The sequence below is a fragment of the Pelodiscus sinensis genome, chromosome 20 (assembly GCF_052426305.1).
Source record: "Pelodiscus sinensis isolate ZL-2025 chromosome 20, ASM5242630v1, whole genome shotgun sequence".
NCBI lineage: Eukaryota > Metazoa > Chordata > Testudines > Trionychidae > Pelodiscus > Pelodiscus sinensis.
Window position 1 is genome coordinate 27,470,051 of NC_143071.1, and position 19,990 is coordinate 27,490,040.

Genomic DNA, 19,990 nt, shown 5'->3' on the forward strand with positions numbered 1-19,990 from the left:
CTTCAGGCCTGATTCTTCCGCTCCTCCCCAGGGCCTGTACTCCAGAAACTGTACCATCAACCTCCTGGAGCAACTATAGTAACTGAGCCCCTCACCTGAGGGACAGAACCAAACCCCTCAGTGGAGAAGGCTGGACTTGTACCAGACAGAGGCTGCAGAGATTTCTCTGCAATACGTGGCCGTCGCTAAAGGTTTGGGGGAGGCGTTAACGGGGCGAACTCCCCCTTTCTGAGGAACCAGACGAGACGTCAGGGCACTCACCGTTTGTGGAGGATGGTATACACTGAAAGGAACTCGAGACGCCTAGAGTGCTGCAGTTCTGCCAGAGGTCTGCCGTACGCCCGTTAGCGATGAACCATTGCTGAAAAAGACACACAAACCGGTAAGAGGCGCCGGCAAGTCACAGCAGCGAAGGCCAGGGGGAGGCCGGGTGCCGTCCCCAAAGCAAAACACAAACTTGTGCTCCACCACATGCGCTGGTGAGGAATCCTACAAAGCTGCGCATGTTCATTCTTGTTGTGAACTCTTTTGACTTTGTGTGTGTTCATTCTTTTGAATTCTTACGGTTCCGGCGGTTATTTGTGTCTCGGGTATCTCTCTCAGAGCATGCACAAGCATGAACATTTACACACACACCTTTATTTGAACTGAGATTCGAAAGGAAATGTTTCACATTGTACTCAACTGCATAAAGAGGAGACTTTGGTTATTCTCTTTAAATGGGCCAAAGCTCCAAAAAAAGTCACTTGTCTCCAGCGGTGTGGAAAGCTACACTAATGGCTTCATAGGCATCACAACCAGATCTGGGATCCTGTGATTATTTTAATGTGGTTTTTTTTTAACCCTTGGAAAACTAGTCTGGAATTGACTAGCTCAGCAGATCTCCTGCACTGTAAAATATTAAAATAGGGGTCAGCCTAGGTTGGTCACATTCATTCTTTGAGGGGGCCTTGTATTAAGGTCTGGCCCTGGAGGAGTGCAAAGCAGAGCAGTGATTTGGTGCACAAAGTGTGCGGGGACCCCGACTGCAGAGAGAACGACTGCTCTAGAGACCAGCAGGCTGAACCCTTCACTTGAAAGGTGATAAACGTCCTTTTGGCCACCCCATGTGTCCTGGAGACACCCGTGGGACGAACGGCAGGAGGGAGAAGAGGGAGAGGGGATCAAGTTTGTACTTACGCTCACGATGGTCGAGACAAACAGCAGCACCAAAACCGCCACATGGAGCACAATGATCCCCAGCAACAAGAGCAGCATTTTGGCTGAAGTCTTGGAACGATCTGAAGCGAGGGGGAGAGGAGACAGCTTTGAAGCAGCAGCAAAACCCAGTGCAGTCCCGCCTCTGCATTTGTGTCTGCAGGGTGTGTCCGGCTTTCGGGGGAGTTAGCTCTGAAAGGGCAGCAGGGGGCGCTGAACCAACCAGGAATAACCAAGGGGGCTCTAGTGATAGAAATGCAGCCCTGTTAGGCTGGTGTAGCTGAAACAAAACACAGGACTAACAAGATGGTTTATTAGGTGATGAGCCGGCCCACGAAAGCTCATCATCTAATACACCATCTTGTTAGTCTTTAAAGTGCTACATCGTCCTGTGTTTTGTTTCAAAGGGGCTCTAGTGAAGGAAACGTCCCAATTTGTATTAAAACATTATTTTACAACTACGAACAGCCCTGCAGCACCTTAGAGACTGACAAACCATGCTGATGGCATCATGCGTTTTCCTGGGCACACCCCACTTTAATGCCCACGAAAGCTCAGGATGCCATGGACACGTTTTGTTAATCGCCAAGGTCCTGCAGGACTATTTGTTGTTTTTTTAAAGGTTTGTTTCAGACTCACAGGTCCCCCTCCCCCGAAAAATGTGGAGGAAGGGCATTTCTTCCCCGCTGCAACATCTCTTTTGGCAAACTCATGCAGCTACTGGGAGGGGCGGGGGTCCTGCAGGAATCCAGCGAGGGGCTCGAGAGACAAATGGTGCAAGCTTGAAAAAGGCACCGCCAGCTTTTGGGGGGGAGGGGGTAAACATTAGCTGGCTTGGAAAAGGGCAGTCCATCTAGCTGGGCGTGGGGGTCCTGTGCGGCGCCCAGAGGGGCTGGGAATACGATCTGAGGATCAAGGAATCTTCCGCTTCTGCGCTAGCCGCCGCCCTGCTAACCTTCCGCGCTGGCCGTGTCATGATCCGGAGTCAGATGGAAAAAGGGCAACTTCTGTTAAATGCCTCAACATTTCCACTTGGCCCTTCCCAGACAGGCTGAGCCAGGGATCCAAGGGCGGGGCTGGCTCTTGGGAAGCGGCGTCAAAGCCGCCCGAAAGCCCGGCTCTCCGGGCAAACAAAGGCAAGGCTCAACATCCAACTGCCCCCATCGGAGGGGGCGGGCGCCGGGAACCGTTATCCGCTCGGCCGCCCGCACTGGGGCTCGGCCCCGCGGCTGCAAGGTCGGCTCCTCGCCATTAGCCGGGCAGGGAGAAGCGAAGCGGAGTCCGCGCAGCCCGTGGAAACCGGCCAGGGCGCGCTTCAGGAGCCGGAGCGGAGCGCGGCGGGGAGGGCCCAAGCTAAGGTTCCTGGCGGGTTCACACTGTGTCTAATTATACCGCGGTGAGGTCAGGGCCGCGGAATCCGTATAGGGGAGCGACCCGGCTGTAAAGAACCGGGGGGGGGGGGGGAGCAAGCCGGCCCCGCTGCGGCAGAGGGACCCGCGACCAAGCCCGGCGGGGGGGAGTTGCAGCTAGACGCCACCGGGCAAGCAGCCCCTGGCAGGCTGGGGACCAAGACCCGGCTCCACGTCTGGGATCGCCTCCTCTGGCCCCCGCTCCCCTCTCGTCCTCCGCGGGCAAACAGCCCGCTGCAGGGCGGCGCGGCGGCTACTTACTTCGCTCCCGCAGTCACCCCCCCGCGAGCAAAGCGGCTAATCCGGAGCGGGCGCCGGTCCCCGTGTCCCAGACGCACAGAGCCAGGGGCTGGAGAGAGGGAGGCGCCGGCCAGCGCCAAGTTATAAAGTTTCCCCTTTAACGCGGGACAACGCCCCAGATTGCGTCTGGCCGCAGGGTGTGTCCCGGGCCTGGCGGGGGGGGGGGGGGAGCGGCTATAAATACCCCACCCCCCGCTCACTGGTTCGTTGGATCCCGCCGCGCCCGGCACCCCCGGTCTCAGCCCACGTGGGAAGAGGCGACTGGAGCCCAGTACTACGGGGAAGCGGCGCGTCCCTGCCTGGGGGCGCTGGCAGGGTGGGGTCGGGGATCCCCGGTCGAGGAGCAGAGACCCCCCCAGGATCCGCTCCGCGTTTTGCTGCCCAGCCCCTGCTATTTGTGCCTGGGGAGAGGAGCGGCGGCTGCAGCCCTGGGGGAGGGGCGGGGACTGGAGCCCGGGGGGGGGGGGGGCTGCAGGGGTACCCGTGTCACCGGCCTGAAACCCCGTGGGGGGGGCTGCTTCCACCTTCCTCCAGCAGAGTCATCCCTTCCCCCGGTAGCCTGGGTCGCCACCCCCCGGGCCGTGCGCTCTGGAGCCCCGCAGGGCGCAGCGCGGCCCCGGGGCTGAGCGGGGGGGGGGGGGGGGCGAGGGGCAGCACACCCGGGATTTCTGGCGTCGCCCCTCTCGGCTGCCCCCTTGCTCTTCCTAACCCTCCGGGAAACGGACCCACTCGCCCTCCTCCGCCTCCTCAGTGCGCCCCGGCGCATCACAAGCTACTGCGGGAGACGCACCAGCCCCGTGGAAACGCACCAAACTTCGCTTTAGCTGCCGCGGGCTCCCCCTGCGCCCCGCGCAGCTGCCGAGCGAGCCTGGCTTTCGGAGCGCCCGCTCGAGTTCGCCGCGGGCTTCTCTCCGTGTAAACGCGTCTCCCGGCGGCGCGGCGCGCTGGAGAGGAGTCCGCGCCCGGCAGGAGAAAGCGCCCGGCTCTCGGCTTGCCCGGCCAAACACTTACCGCACTCCAAAGCGGGCAGCCCTTCCTGGCACCGGCAGCTCCTAGGAAACCAGCGCAACGTGCATTAAAGTCCCTCCAGGGGCGGGATGCCAGGCAGCGAGGACGCTAAAGGCCACCCGTGGCGCGGGGCGAGCTAAAGGGGGATCCTGGCGGATCGGAGCCCTTCTCTGAAACCAGCGATCTGGTGCATTCACTGTTTATTCATCCCCCAGCCCAACGCCCAGATATGTCACGGTGGCCTGAGAGCGCACAGCCTCTAGCATTTAAAGAGACAGCTCCGCGCTCTGTCTCCTCCCCGGAGCGCAGCTCGCGCGCCCGAGCTATTTAGGGGGGTCCGAAGAGTAACTGGAAGGAGGGGCAGAGACCTCGGGCATGCAAGGCCCGGGAAGCTAGAACAATAACCAGCGCTCCCCTTCTGGGAGCTGTCAGTCAAGCCACCGGGCTGCACGTTGCCAGGCCTGAGGGGTTTGGTTTGCTTAAGAAGGGGCCAGTACCCCGGTCTCCCCGCTGCCGGAAGCTGATGCTGCTTTGCTGTTGTGTGTGTTTTTTAGACAGTTGCTTATTTTCACTCCTAAAATAAAATAAAATAAAATAAAATAATGTGGTTTAAAAGTGGCCCCGTGCTGGTTCTGCAGCAAGTGTGCACACACAAGGTGTGAGGAAGTCACCTGGGCCTGTCCTCCACTTACAACCAGGGTCCGCACCCTGCCTCTTTCACAGCCACCCTCCTCCATGGACCCAGCCAAGCCCCCAGTCACCCCGTTCCTTTCTGCAGGGCTACCTGAGGCATGAGGAGGGTCGTGAAGTGACTAAGCGGTCCAGAGGCAGGCCCAAGAGACTGATTTCCATCTCAGCCACACTGCTGTAAAGTAGGCTCAGTCCACGGAAGTCTGTGGAGTTTGTGCAGAATTTCATGGGGGTAACAGAGAACACAAGGTGCCCCCTAGCAAACATAATATTCCTTCCCTGTTGTCTGTCTAGCCATCCATCCCCATGCACACCCACCCAGCCATCCACCCATCCATCCTTATACACTCTATCTATCTATCTATCTATCCCTATACACCACTCTATCTATCTATCTATCTGTCTGTCTGTCTATCTATCTATCCCTGATGTACTTTTAACAAGAGGGAACAATTTTCTCTCCACCCACTCCCTTCCATTCAAGTGCTTCATCAAACCAAATTTCAGGCCTCTGCAGTCATTCCTGGTAGGCAAAGGCAGCCCATCTATTTCAAAAGCTGGGCAGTCTCTTGGCTACACAACACACCTCCTTCCTTCAAGTCAGAATCATGTAGAGTAACCGATGTACAGAAAGAAGCAGAAAGCACAGAAATTCCTGTTATCCAGGTGGGTGTTCGAGGGGGCAGATTTCAAGGATGCCTGGGTCGCTGATGTTCTGCGTACTCTGCTGTGGAAAAGCTGTGGCCAGCTTGGGTTATCTGATTGTGTCTCAAGAGACTCGGGCCACAGGGCTAACAGTGGCAGTGTGGACGATCAGGCTCCACACTCCGTGAGAAGAGCCCTAATGAGTACACAGCAATTGTTAGGCCCACAACCCAAGTCAAGGAGGGATCTGAGAGTAAAATCCGCTGGTGAGCAAAGGCGTTTGGATTCTTAGGACCAAAGCAGCCCGTGAAGGACTTCAAAAGGATCTCACAAAACTGGGTGATTGGGCAACAAAATGGCAAATGAGTTTTAATGTTGATAAATGCAAAGTAATGCACTTTAGAAAAAATCATCCCAACTCTACATATACAATGATGGGGACTAAATTAGCTGTTACCATTCAAGAGAGAGATCTTGGAGTCATTGTGGATAGTTCTCTGAAAACATCCATGCAGTGTGCAGCGGCAGTGAAAAAAGCAAGCAGAATGTTAGGACTCATTAAAAAAGGGATAGAGAATAAGACAGAAATATCTTGTTATCTTTGTATAAATCCATGGTACTCCCACATATTGAATACTGTGTTCAGATGTGATCACTTCATCTCAAAAAAGGTATATTGGCATTGGAAAATGTTCAGAGAAGGGCAACAAAAATGATTAGGGGTTTGGAACGGGTGCCATATGAAGAGAGATTAAAAAACCTGGGACTTTTCAGTTTAGAAAAGAGGAGACTAAGGAGGGATATGATAGAGATTTATTAAAATCATGACAGGTGTGGAGAAAGTGTATAAGGAAAAGTTATGGGAACAAGGCAATAACATAAGAGCTAGGGGTCACCAAATGAAATGTATAGGTAGCAGGTTTGAAATAAACAAGAGGAAGTTTTTCTTCATGCAGCACACAGTCAACCTGTGGAACTCCTTGCCAGAGGATGTTGTGAAGACCAGGACTTTAACAGGGTTCAAAAAAGAACCAGATAAATTCTTGGTGTCCCTTTCCCCTCTTTGTCAGAGGCTGGAAATGGGTGACAGGGGAGGGATCACATGATGATTCCTTGCTCTGTTCACTCCCTCTGGAGTATCTGGCATTGGCCACTGTCAGAAGACAGGACACTGGGCTAGATGGACTTTTGGTCTGACCCAGTACGACCGTTCTTATGTTCTTACTACAGCCTCCTACTGGGAGCCTCCTCTTGAGTCGAGGCAGGATAATGAGCGAGTTTTAAAGCCAAAAGCACCCATCCATAAATATGATTATCTTAGTCCCATCCATGGTCAGGCCCACCATGTGAGGCCCAGCACCAACAGAACCAAAAGGTCGCCTCTGCCCCAAATAGTTTACTATCTCGTCTAACTTCTGAGGTTGGTCTAGTGGGTGGAGTAGGAGAGATCTGAATGCAGCTCCTGTCTCACCTCGGCCTCAGTTCTTTGGCTGTAAAATCGAGATGCCTCCGTATCTTGCCCTGTATCTTGCCCGGGTTCCGTAAGGATAAAATGCAGCTAAAATCAGAAAGGGCTCAATTCATTCCATGGTACAGGCCATAAAAGCCCCCAGATGAGTTGATTGTGTGAGCAGAACTCTCCCCTGTGGAAACGGGAGAGAAGAAACCCTTTTGTTCCCATGCGTCCGAGAATGGGGCCAAATCTAGCGTTGTCAGCCAGGGAGAAATATTCAAACGGAAGAGAAGAGCAGCCGCAGGGTGAGGAAGCTTTCACTGGGCGTGAGCCAGGGAGAAGGAAATGGAGACGATATGCACAGCAAAGGGCCCGTTCCACAAACAGTCTTCCGGCAGACGTTTGTCTCTTTTTAGAACTGCACTTTAGCCAAACAGACCAGGGCTTTGGGAGTATTTACTGAGCATGTGACTTCCCTTTTAGCTCTGGGGACGTGATACCAAGCTGCTTCCAAATATTTCAATCATGTGAACATGCTTCTAGGAGGGCTATTCTTTATGCCTTCTGCAAACAGAACGTGCGTGATAAATGCCTGTCAGGATACCCGGGAACCTAGGCAGCAAGGGGAATGCTTCTAAAATGGGCACAAATGGTGGCTCCATAGATACCAGTCTAGACAGCTGGCATGAGGCTTGGCACCCAAGAGATGTCAATCACCTCCCTAGGGCCCCCCCCATGGACAGGGGTGACAGTACAGCCCGCTGCCTACATTTCCCCTCCACACAGGTGTCTCTGGGTACAAACAGCCCTCCTTCAGGTCTGGGTAAATGGTCAGAACAAAACTCAACGTCCCTAACATCCCTTAGCCAGCTGCTTCCTGCCCTACCTGTTTTCTCTGGTGCCTCAAAATCCCTGCAGCCTTCAGTTCCCGGCAACACGCAGAGACCTTCCAGCTCCCTGCAAATTCCCTGTCCAGGAGGGCCTGTTTAATAATCTGTGTAGGCTGTCCCCGGGTTGCAGCCCTTCAAGGAGCAGGACGCCCTGTTGCAATATGGAACGGCAACTCCTTGCAGTCTCGTTTTGCTTCTGCGGTACATCATGCACGCAGGACACGCTCATGACGTCCTCCCGACCCTTTCCACGACAGCTGCATGGGGTCATAGCTGCAGGCCGGTCTGTTCGAATGGGACCAAGGTAACGTGCCGGGGAGAGGACAGACTGCAGGCTGTGCGTGTGGATCCGGGGTGCACACACGTGTGTGTGTTTGTGACCACGAGGCAGCATCGGGGCGATGTGTATGCGACCTCACTTTCCAATGCAATCAGACCTCCCACATCATCCCTTTATCAATCTAACGTGTGTACAGGGCAGACTATTCCCCGGGTGCCCCCAACACCGGCCATGAATTTGACCATCCTGTTTACAAGCTAGTCACGCCTGCTTGAGAAGACGGGACTTTCACTGTACGTCTCTGCACAGATGCGCCTCTTCCCCCCCAGGCCCGGCCCTGTCAGCAGGATCTCTGGGAGCCGTTCCAATTCAGATCCTGCTGCTTAAAGCCCCCAAACAGCAGGAGGTTTGGAATGTGTCTGTGGAGGGAAAGAGGCAGCAATCGAAGCTGAGATCAGCAAGCGTGGGATTCATGCGGCTTGGGGCAATGGGGTACAGACGCAGAGAGAGACAGAGGTAGGGCGTAGGGCCAACCTTTCTCTCTTCTCCATTAACGACAGGTATATATGTATCACTATTTATAGGGCGTCCCCACTATAAGTCACCCCGGTATACATCCATTCCACACTAACGTCGTTGACGTTTGTAGGAACTGACACATTATAAGTCCTCCCGTTCCCCGCTATAAGTTGTGCAAAACGCTCCCCCCAATTTGCTTACATGCAAGTCAGCCGCGGGAAAAAACTTCCCCGTTTTAAGTTGTTTTGCTATAGGTCCAAGGTTTTTGGAACATATCTTGGACTTATAGCGAGGTCAGCCTGTATTTGTGTGACGGCGCGTTGGGGGTCCCCCGTCTCCTGCACCCCGAAATGGCACAAACAGACTGCGCCAGCCGGTGGAATAGAGGAAGTTTATTGCCTCTCCGGGATACAGCACAGCACAGATGGAATCTGGTCACAGAGCTGGGCTAGGATGCCTCAGGCCCCCTTGAGATGGGGGAGACTGGGCCCCTAAACTCCAGCCCCTTTCCCTAGGATGTCTCCTCCATGCTCTCAGACAGCAACTAACTAACTCTCTTCCAGCCCTGCCCCCCAGCCAGGGCAGCCTCCACCTTCCTTTGTTCCTCTCCATGGGGGGTGTCTGGCCATACTGGGTTGCATAGGGACTCATCCTGTTTTGCTGGGTCGTGGTACCCACGGCAGCCAGTGGGGGTTACCCCAGAGCCAGCAGCATAGAAACCAGCCAGGTACCCCCACTACGTGACAATTTGTATAGGATACCTATAGGTGGATCACCAGCACATTCATAATTCCATGCACAGAACAAACCATAGAGGTATATTTGAAAATGACAAGTGGTCCCGTGGCACCTTAGAGACGCACAAATAGCGACAGTAGCAAGAGCTGGTGTAAGTGAACGTGACTGATTTGACTGATTAGTACGTGGGTTCTCAGCCTTGGGTCATGATGCCAGCTGAGGTTGAGAACAGATGTCAGAAGCCTCCCTTCTCCCCATCCCTACATAGGAGCAAGGCCCTAACTCAAGCTGGCCCTGGGGGCCAGATCCGGCCCACCTAACACTTTGATCTGGCCCACAGACGGCATCTGGCCGCTTTCTGTTGCTATCCTGCTGCCCGTGCCATTGAATTTCCAGGAAGTGGCTCAGGCAGCAGGATCCTATTTAAATGGCTCCCGGCTCCTGGTCACAGCGCTCTGCAATCCCTTTGAATAGCTGCAGCAACCCCCGGTAGCTGCCAGGCAAAGCAGTAGCGGCAGGGCCAGGAGCCGTGGGCCCTTTGTTGTGGTTTTAATTCAAAGCCTCTGGCCCCGCACAACTCTGGGGGGAGGCTAGTCTCCAGCCCCGCCCCTTCCGTCTCATGCTCCGCCCCTTCTGGGGGTGGAGCCAGCCTATGACTATGTACCAAAATTCATTAAGTACTTCCCGGTGAAAATTATTGCCCAGCCCTGCCCGAAATGGAAGGGGATGGGAGGGGAATCCTGGGGGCAGGGTGGGCATGTAAAAAGCTGGGAGCCCCGGCCTTGGGAGAGCTACTGATCCTTTCAGTAAGGGGTCTCTAAAGTAAAGTGGAGGCTGCAGGGTGGTACACAGGCGACAGGTGCAACGCGGTGCGGGGAAATGCTGATTCCACTGACGTCACTGGCAAAATCGCCCTGCAATTCGGTGGGGACAGGACTTCGCCCCCGGCTCCATGCAGAGAAGCATGGTAGTGGCAGCGTGCGTCTGCACGTGCACCCAGCAGTCCTGGGGCAGCATTGCTTGGCGAGACACAGAAGCAGGGGGTTTAGCGCAGCACTAGTTTTACTTGGGCTGGTTCCTGCCTGCTGCAAATAGATCGACAGCAGCATGAAACTCACTGGCCACTGGCTGGTCCGAGTCCTCCAGGGTGCTCTATCCACAGGGGAAGGGATGTGATTCCGTGATGGCTCTTCGCTATAGAGCAGGACTCTTTAAGCTATAGAGACGTAAATGGTTTGTTTCCTCTTATTGACCAAGCTAGGAGTCAGCACGCAAGGGAGCCCCCTGAGCCAGGGCCCTAGGCTGCACCCACTAAAGCCCCATGTTCCAGGCCAGCCCTTCCTGGGTGTGTGGGGGGGAAGCAGCTTCTCACACTGCTACTCCTCCGCCTCCTGCCACGGACTGGTGCCGCGTTGCAATGAATGACAGGGGAAACTCAGTCCCCCACACTGCGCTCACCTGCAGGCGGCTGTCCCTGCAGCTCCCATTGGCTAGGAATCGTGGCCAATAGGAGCTGCAGGAGGCAGTCCCAGCAGGCAAGCACCTGTGCCCCCCACCAAACAGGAGCTGCCCCTGGTAAGTGCCCTCTGTCCCAGCCATGAGCCCCTCCCACTCTCTAACTCCCACATAGACCCCCACACTGCCACCCCAGCTCCTGCCTTGACCCCATCCTCCTGCACCCCAAACACCTCCTCCCCAGTCCCACCCCCGAACTCCATTGGACTCCTCATCCCCTCCCACACTTACCATCCTGCCTCAATCCACAGCCCCCTTCTGCATATAGAACCCCTCATTTTTGGCCCCACCCTCGAGCCTACAGGGCCCCACAAAATCTAATAGCCCAGGGCCCCCAAAAGAATTAATCCAGCCCTTCTTGCAGCAAGCTTTGAGGCTTCCACCCACGGTGGGGCAAACCAGCACTTGCGCGCCCCCCCCCCCTAACTCTCGCAGGGAAAGGTTCTCAGTTGGGGGCCAGGCCCATGTTGGAAAACAGGTTCCCCATTCCTGGGAGAGTAAATGTATATAGTTTGCGGCTGATACCAAGGTGGGAGGGGTTGCAAGAGCTTTGGAGAACAGGATCATCATTCAAAATGATCGGGACAAACTGGAGAAATGGTCTGAGGTGAATTGGATGAAATGCAAGAAGGACAAATGCAAAGTATTCAGCTTAGGGAAGAACAATTAGCTGCATACATATAAAATGGGAAATGACTACAGAGTACGGCAGAAAGGGCTCTAGGGGTCATAGTGGACCAAAAGCTAAATATGAGTCCATCCTGTAATACGGCTGCAAACATGATTCTGGGCTGCATTAACGGGAGTGTTGTGAGCAAGACACGAGAAGTCCTTCTTCCGCTCTACTCTGCGCTGGTTAGGCCTCAGTTGGAGTCTTGTGTCCAGGTCTGGGTGCCACATTTCAGGAAAGATGTGGAGAAATTGGAGAAGGTCCAGAGTAGATTAATAAAACGATTAAAGATGTAGAAAACATGTCCCATGCGGCAAGATTGAAAGAACTGGGTTTGTTTAGTCTGGAAAAAAAGAAGACTGAGAGAGGACATAACAGTTTTCAAGAAGGAAAAAATTAATCTCCTTAACGACTGATGAAAGGACAAGAAGCAATGGGCTTAAATTGTAGCAAGGGAGGTTTAGGTTGGACATTCAGAAAAACTTCTGGTCAGGGTGGTTAAACACTGGACTAAATTGCCTAGGGAGGTTGTGGAATCTCCATCATTGGAGATTTTTAAAAGCAGGGTAGACTGTCAGGAATGGTCTAGAACGGTGTTTGGTCCTGCCAGAATGTAGGGGACTGGTTTAGTTGACCTCTCGAGGTTCCTTCCAGTCCTATGAATCTGTAAGCCATGATATAGTAATAGGTTTTCTTCTGGCTGCTGCTCCTGTCTTGTGGGTGAGTCTCCCAGTGTTTAATAAACTCTGTTTATGCCACAGTGTATGTCAGAAATTTTCTGCAAGTTTTTATTTCACCCTGATCCATGTGTAGCTCTCCAGGAATTCTCATTGATTTTTTCAGAGCCAAACTTGTTACAGCAGCACTTTGATAATTGGGTTCTTATTTTCTGACTGGGTTTTGGATTGAAACAGGATTTATCTTGAAGTGGAAAGCTAAAGGGTTTGGGTTGATTGTTTATATAAAAGACTGCTTTTCTCCACTGCACCATCTGATTTACTAGCCTAAATATCACACATGCAGATTTTCCTGATTGATAACAATGGGGAGAAGCTAGGAGGAAGAAGAACAGAACCACGAGTGTTGGATGCAAGGAAATTAGATGGATACAGAAATTTTGTTGGATTAACAGCAAGAAAGGCGGACAATTAATCCTCAGTCTCTGGGAAGTTAAATAAATTAACTCTGATTTGGACATGGTTATAGGTAGTGGGGGCAGGTAAGAAAGATAGAAGGTTGGATGGGAGAAATTGAGGAATTCAGAAGGTGTCGCAAAAGAAAAGGTGTCCATCCTGGAAGCAGAGACACGGCAGGGTGGCTTGCTGTGTGTTCCACAATAACTGCTTTTGGGAACTTAATCTTAAGAAATGAGATAAGTTTACCCCTAGAGCTTACCCCTAGATTGTTCTCCAAAGGTGATGTTCATATCTGTGCCCAACCACCATGAGAGACAAATGCACCTCTAAGGCTTGCATAAAGTTCCAAATGGGGAAATTTCACCCAACTACATTCCTCAGAAGAGTCACAAAATATGCGTTTTGTAGCCAGGTGTGGCTTACCTGGATTGGGATCGGCATAGGCCATATCATGCAGAAGAAACATGATTGAAGCTGAGCAGCGTTCGGGAGATGGTGAGCACAATATTACAGGAATTTTAGAGGAAGCACGTGCCAAAGGAAGCAACACGAGCGTTTCTGATTTGCCGATCATTGGCGTGGGGAAGAATGTGAAATACCCGAAGGAAATAGGGAATTCTAGAATGTCTGGGAAATCTGCTTTAGCAAAGTGGAAAGTGTTTGAGAAAGAAACTGGAGAGGCTGCAACAGAAATTCCTGCAGCTAAAGCTAAAGCCAAGAACCGCAGAGTACGCTGTGTATCAAAGGAGTATGGCAGGGACACTTATGGACAGTCAGCTGTGATGCTGCCTTTAAAATCTCATCAATTGCCAGAAGAGTCGGAAGGTGGGCAGCTGATTGGGACAGGCTAGTCTTTGAGATGATCTATGAGCTCATTTCATCCAAAAGACTGATCAAGCTGATGGGTGGTTGAGTGGGTGGGGAGAGGGTGACGGATCTGATTCTATTTGATATAACCCAAAGGCAGAGGGAGAAATTCTGGCCCCATTGAAATCCATGGCAAAGGTCTTAGGGACCTCACAAGGGACAGAATTTCATCCAAGGGATTTCGGAATAAGGAACCACAACTTTTAAATCTAGCTGAAGGGGTCTCTATTTTTGGGTGTCCAGTGTGAGACATCTCAGAGGGAGGGGCCTACTTCTCAGGAGAAGACATTCATTACTCTCTGAAGATCAGGCTCCATTATGATGTCTCAAGCACGTACAGTTCTGGACAGCACACTCATCACGAGACACTCAGGCAAGCAAATGCTGGCAGAACAACGCGAGACACAGGGACATATGGGTACCACACAAAACACATCACCAAGAGAGTCCGTCGAAGCTAAACGCAGAAAGCTCAACGAGCCCGTAGATTTATTTCCAGAGCAGGGAACGGCGACCGTCCGGAGACACAGCAAGAAGGTCCAATACAACGAGACAGGGCCGGCAGGTTAGGCTACACAGCCTTTTCCAGATCCTAAGATGCCATGGTCTTAAACAGGAAGCTGCTCTCTCCAATAGAAACCAATTTATAGTCTCCATGAGACCAAAATCCTGGTGCAAAAGGTCACCAAGGCCAATTGCTTCCTGTTTACTGTTGTGAAGGGAGAACCTGACAAGATGTAGAGGTTGTGGGAGAGGATCCTGCCACAGGTTAGCACGCTGGGAAACTGCACAGTGACTGGGGAGGGCTCCCAGGCTCCTGACTATCTCCATCGCCTACAGCAGCGGTTCTGAAGCTTTTTGGCCCGCGGCCCACCACACTCAGTGCAGATCTTGCTGAGGACCACCAGCCAACCACTCATGCTGACACAATGGGTGCGGGAGGGAGAAGGAGATGCGGAGTCTAGCCAGGAGGTTGAGTGCAGGTGTGGGCTGAGAGTGTGTGTGTGTGTGGGGGGGGTGTCTGGGAGGAAAGAAGGGTGCAGGGGAGGGGTGGGGAGTCTTGGTAGAAAAGGGTGTATGAGGGAGAGGGGTGTGGGATCTGGGCATGAAGGGGATGGGGGCACTTATCTGGCTCCATGCCTTCTGCCGCTCCCAGGCCCCGCCCTCGCTGCCCCCATTGGCCATGATTCCAGCCAATGGGAGCAGCAGGAAAAGCCTCCAGGTGAGTGGTTTCCTACACTGCCATTCCCCCAGCCATTCAAAGCCGCTTCCTTCCCCCACAAGCTGGATCCAGCCTACAAGGCTCCCATCACCCCCAGCAGGAAGCCAGCCTTGGTCTCCAAACTTGTGGGGCCCCGAGCCTGCAGACACCTACAAAATGGTCGCAGTGCGTGGACCACACTTTGAGTCCCACTGGCCTAGAGTATCCACCTTTTAGATACCAGGGACGAGCTTGCTGCCTCCCTGAACTGTGTGAGGCTGATCTCAGGGCCCCGTCGTTGGGAAACGCTGGTCTGGAGAATCGATCCCATTGGTGGCTCTGGCTGGGGTTCTCTGGGCTTTGCCACTGAGACGGAAACGGTCAGAGGACATTAGCCCCGAATGTCCCTCGCCAAGGACTCCTTCTTCCCGAGCCAGCAGCTCTGACGGGGAGCTCCCCCTTCCCAGCAATAGAATTTGAGGCCAGAATTTTCAAAGCAACCTGACTCGGACACGTAAGTCCCATTGGATGCCAGGGAGATTTGGGTGCCTCACTGCTTTAGTCTCCTTTGAAAGTCCCCACCTAAATCCACACCCCTGCGCTTTGCAAAGCTCTGCCCTGCATTCCAGAGAGCAGCAACGGCAACAGACGCACAGAGCCATCAGAAGGCATCCACACGGCGCCGCATGGGACGGCATATGCATGGTGACTTGGGCAGATTGAATACAAAGAACGAGGTGGGGAGATTTTCTGTTCATACTCAATTTCTTTTCACAGTCTTAATGAGGAGCATACACATGTTTCCATAGCACGTAGCTCTGTTCTGACGTTTCCTCAGGCTCCCAGGTGATCACAGCGAATCAAGCACCTTACGAAGTGACCATTCAGTGAGTTAACAGTGGTTCAGACTAGCCTAGGACTAGTTCAAACAGACTAGCGATCGGGGCTTTTTTGCGGAAAACCGCATCTAGATTGGCCACGGACGCTTTTCCGCAAAAAGTGCTTTTGCGGAAAAGCATCCTGCCAATCTAGACGTGCTTTTCCGAAAATGCTTTTAACAGAAAACTTTTCCGTTAAAAGCATTTTTGGAAAATCATGCCAGTGTAGACGTAGCCTATATGCATTGAGTGTTAATGATGGGTGATAAAGCACCACAGTACACCGGCAAATGCTCTGTAGTATGCAGAGTTGTAAAAAGACTCTGCTACTAGGGTAAGTACCAGGAGACCTCACTGCAGTTTGGCGAGCAGCATGTGAGTCCCGCCCCTTCTGTATGCGTGTTAGTGTGTGCTGGTTAGCAAGACTCTATTGTCTTTTCATTTCATTGCTTCTGGCAGGTGAAACCTTCACCTGGCAAAAGCCTTTATGAAACGATGTGCTTCGCTGTTTTGTTCCTGACCGTGGAGGGAGGTTATCAGAACTTCGGAGGTTTAAAATTTGCATATTTCCCTTTGTGCCTCATTTCAGCCTCCACCAATTCATCTGCTCTTCTCTACCAATTACTACTAGCCAATTAGCCTGTCATAAAACGGGATTTTCAGATCTCTCCTCCACGTCCTATTCCCCTTCTATCTCAGTCTTCTCTCCTGAGCCTCCGGTCTCTCTCTCTCTCTCTCTCTCGCTCTCCTCTCCTCCTACTGCCTATCCCCTCCCTCTCAGCTCTCCTCTGTCTCCTGCATATCTCTGTCTCTCTTTCTCTTCTCCTCCTCCTCCTGCCTCTCATTCTCTCTTCTCCTCCTCCTCCTGCATAGGGAGCGTGGAGCCCAAACGGCTGTTTGCCCCGCTTGCTCCCACGCAGCAGCCCAGCTGAGTGGCTGCCTATGAGCTCCAGCTGCTCCCCTGCACCATTTCCCTTCACTCCAGCACTGATCCTGCAGCCTCCCAGTTGTCCTCCACCTTCTCCTCCCCCTCGTTCCCCCGCCCTTCCTCCGACCAGGGTCTGTTCATGACCAGGGGGCAGGGCCTGGAGCCACTGTCACGCCGCACATCACTGCCCTGCCCCCCTTCGCCTCCCGCCGTGGCGCTCATCTGACTTGTGCGCTGCTCAGCCAGGCCGTCGTGGAGGAGCAAGCAAAGCAAATGGCTGTTTGGGCTCCCCCGCGGCGGCCTGGCTGAGTGGCGCAGAAGTCAGCTGAGCGCCATGGTGGGAGGCAACAGCCGCCCAGAGGGAACAGCCAGCATTTCAGCATTACATAGTCACAGACTTTGGGCTACTATATATATGATATGCGTGAGAAACACAACCGCAAACTAGACCAATGGAGGCAGGTCTATCCCATTGAAATCCGCGGGAACAACATTGTGTTCTAAAGATGTGGCTGGATTCACTCCATACACTGATGACAACATACACTGGTGACAAGAGTTGTATCACACATAAAGCTGGAGTGAGTCAGATCAAAATCAGGTCCAGTGAAATTCACATTTTCTCTTAAAAAAAGAAAGTATAAGAAATGTCAATAAAATATCACAGGGCCAAGCGCTGCCCTCCAACCCCTACTTCCAAAGCTCGTTTTCACCTGACTCCTCTCACGTACAGTACACCAGCGTAACTAATGATGTCCATGGAATCACTTCTAATTTACATTGCTATAGGAAGTGTATCTGGATTGTGGACTTGCATTTGGACCATAGTTTTTATCTGATTCCTGATTTTAAGTTAAATGCTTTTATTTGAATGATAATGTTGACAACTTAAAGGAAGACTTAATGCATTATCAGGTCACTTGTCTGATTTTCAAAGTGGTTTAGGCACACAGGGTTAGCTTTTAAAAGATATTTAGGCATGACAAGAGATAGACCGATGCCTACTGGATGGTCAAATGAACATAAGTGCTTAATTCCTAGTTAAATAGTTGATTTCAATGAGAGTTTGGTGCCTACCTTCTTCGTACTTTTGAAAATCTTACCAGACACCAGTGAGACTATATTTGAAAATCTGGCCCTTGGAATCCCAGCTCTCATTGGGATTCTAAAGAAGTTGGCTCCTAAGTCACTTTGGACCTTTTGAAAATGTTACCCCTACACTTGTAAAGTACCTTCAATTGTTAATATGATAGCACTTGTCAGAGCTATCATATGATAGCTCTGGGCTTAGGGTATCTCTTCTATTTAAGCAGGATTATGTGGCATTCTAGACAGGGAAGATAGTTCTGCATTGTCTGGTTACTCGAGTGGTTGAAAGGTACACAGTGCAAAGGGTCCTGAGACTCACAATAATTTGTGTTTATCTTGCTGGGGTCCTAAAAATACATCCTCAGTATCAACACCCAATTACTCTAATTGCTGAGTATTTTTAGTTTTGTTTCTGCTTTTTTTTTCCACTAGAGAGAAACAAAGGGAGAGAGACCCTACAATTTTAGATTTCTAAAATTACAGGGTGAGACGACAGGAATAATTCCCATTATGGAGTAGAATTTCTCTCCGTGTCAAACAGCATGGTTTCAGATTACCTCTGTGCACTCTGTCAAGAAGTAAAGCCACCAAGAGGGGTGGGGGAAAGTCTCCCAAGACACAGTCTGACAAAGAAAGTAATAATTTAATTCCTATGAGGGCATCCTTTAATAAATGAAAATATATCTCCATAGTACTGAAACACGCAGTGTCATTGAGACATGCCCTCCGCACATGCCTTCACTAATCAGTGCAGGAGCGTATGCATGGCCTATGTGTACCCCACCAACCTAAGAGTGTTGGGGAAAGTCTTGCGCATCCCCATGCACTTCTCCTGATCAATGAACAGGGAGTTGGCTTTGACAGCCAGGTCGTGCTCCAGGTTAGATTTGGTGTGGACTAACATCTGCAAAGTGTCCTCCGCATCCCTCAACCTCTGCTGAAGGCTCTGGATGGTGTCGTCAATTTCATGGACCTCGTTCACCAGGCTAGAAGACAACAACAACCACAAAACCAGCATTAGTAGATTCTGGGATGGAAATAGCCCTATAACTTGGCATGTTCCTGGCAAGAAATTATGACCAGGGCTTTTGGTACTGTTGAATACCATCTTGGGTACATGCACATGTTTCAGACTGAAAGCTCATCTTGGATCCCATTCAGAACAATGGCAGAGCTCCTTTCCCCTTCAGTGGGGGCCCTTTAACAAACAAACTGCTCTCAAACATTAGTGACACATGGAAACAGCCCACCTGACAGACTGTGCCCTTTAGAAAAGTGATGGAAAGCTGTGGTTTCCTGTTCTCAGTTTGTTTTTCTGGTTTGTTGGCTTGTTTTTCTGGGTTTCTCCTTGCTTGCACACATGTGTGCACACACAGATGCAAATGTGCATGCACACACACAGCGTACAGGGTGAAAACCAGCTGAACGTAAATATTAAAGAGCAGGATATGAATGATAGATGAATACAGACATTCAGGATGCCAAGAGAACAATCAGGGTATGTCTACACTTGCACCCTATTTTGAAATGGATGCAAATGTAGTGTACCGAAATTGCAAATGAAGCTGGGATTTAAATATCCCATGCTTCTTTTGCATAATCGTGTTCTGGTGCTATTTCGAGTTAGCGCTATTTCGAATTAACAGATGCTGTGTAGACGTGGTTATTTCAAGAAAAAACCCTTCTCTTGAAATAACCCTTATTCCTCGTACAATGAGGTTTAACAGTTATTTAGAGAGAAGGATTTTCTCTCGAAATAACCACGTCTACACAGCATCTGTTAATTCGAAATAGCACTAACTCTAAATAGTGCCAGAACGCAATTATGCAAATGAAGTGTGGGATATTTAAATCCCGGCTTCATTTGCAATTTCGGTACACTACATTTGCATCCCTATTTCGAAATAGGGAGCAAGTGTAGACATACCCTCAGGTGAAGTGATTCTAGATGATTACATAGAGTTTACAGGGGTTGTGCGGATCTTTACAGTGACTCCCTGGAAAAACTCAATATTGGGAGTTATCTCAGCACACCAGTCATGTTCTGTTGGACTGGGTGGCTGTATAGAGAGTTGGGAGACAGCAGGGATATTCTAGCATGCAGGGTGCCGGTCTGGGACTCAGGGACCTGAATTCTGCTCCCTGCTCTGTCCAGAGGTTCTGTGTGAGTTTGAGGACGTTGCTTCATTTCTCTGGGCCTCTATTTTATATCTGTGCAATGGAGAGAGCAGCATTTCCCTACCTCGCAGGGTCAGGCCTTTGCGAGGCTCTTCGCTGCCGTCTGCGCTATGCCACTGCAGGAAGCAGCAGATTGCGCCCAGTCCCTGTGCAGATGGAGCGATGAAGCGCGGTTTTGTGCACAGAACTCGGGAAGGGTCAGCACTCCCTTGGAAACTGACCAGAGCAGCCACACACTGCAGTGCGGTTCTGCGGCTTGCAATGCATTCTGGGGCTGCTGCCTTTATCAGATATCTGATAAAGCCACGGAATCAAGATGGGGGGTGAAATCCTGGGAAAACGCCCACTGACTTTCATGGGGATCAGCATTTCAGCCGAGGCTGCTGTTAGAAACTGGGC

The 19,990-nt window shown here is 51.6% G+C and overlaps 2 protein-coding genes across 5 annotated transcripts in view; both read right to left on the bottom strand.

Annotated features, from left to right (window-relative positions):
• The window catches only part of PMP22 (peripheral myelin protein 22), a 31,928-nt gene extending 27,773 nt beyond the window's left edge, over positions 1-4,155 (bottom strand). The window contains exons 1-3 of one of the 2 annotated variants that reach the window (XM_006118701.5): positions 3,918-4,155; positions 1,180-1,280; positions 262-361 (exon numbers count right to left, since the gene is read on the bottom strand). In XM_006118701.5, the coding sequence (XP_006118763.1) occupies positions 262-361; positions 1,180-1,257 (178 nt within the window). In that variant the 5' untranslated portion in view covers positions 1,258-1,280; positions 3,918-4,155. Of the gene's footprint in view, positions 1-261; positions 362-1,179; positions 1,281-2,867; positions 3,027-3,917 lie in introns of those variants that run through there. The other variant, XM_075903513.2, reaches the window with a different exon arrangement.
• A 13,882-nt stretch (positions 4,156-18,037) lies between these two features.
• The window catches only part of TEKT3 (tektin 3), a 166,532-nt gene continuing 164,579 nt past the window's right edge, over positions 18,038-19,990 (bottom strand). For all 3 annotated transcript variants that reach the window (XM_075903508.2, XM_025182421.3, XM_006118699.5), the window contains exon 8: positions 18,038-18,399. In XM_075903508.2, coding sequence (XP_075759623.1) covers positions 18,183-18,399 — 217 coding nt within the window. In that variant the 3' untranslated portion in view covers positions 18,038-18,182. The remainder of the gene's footprint in view (positions 18,400-19,990) is intronic.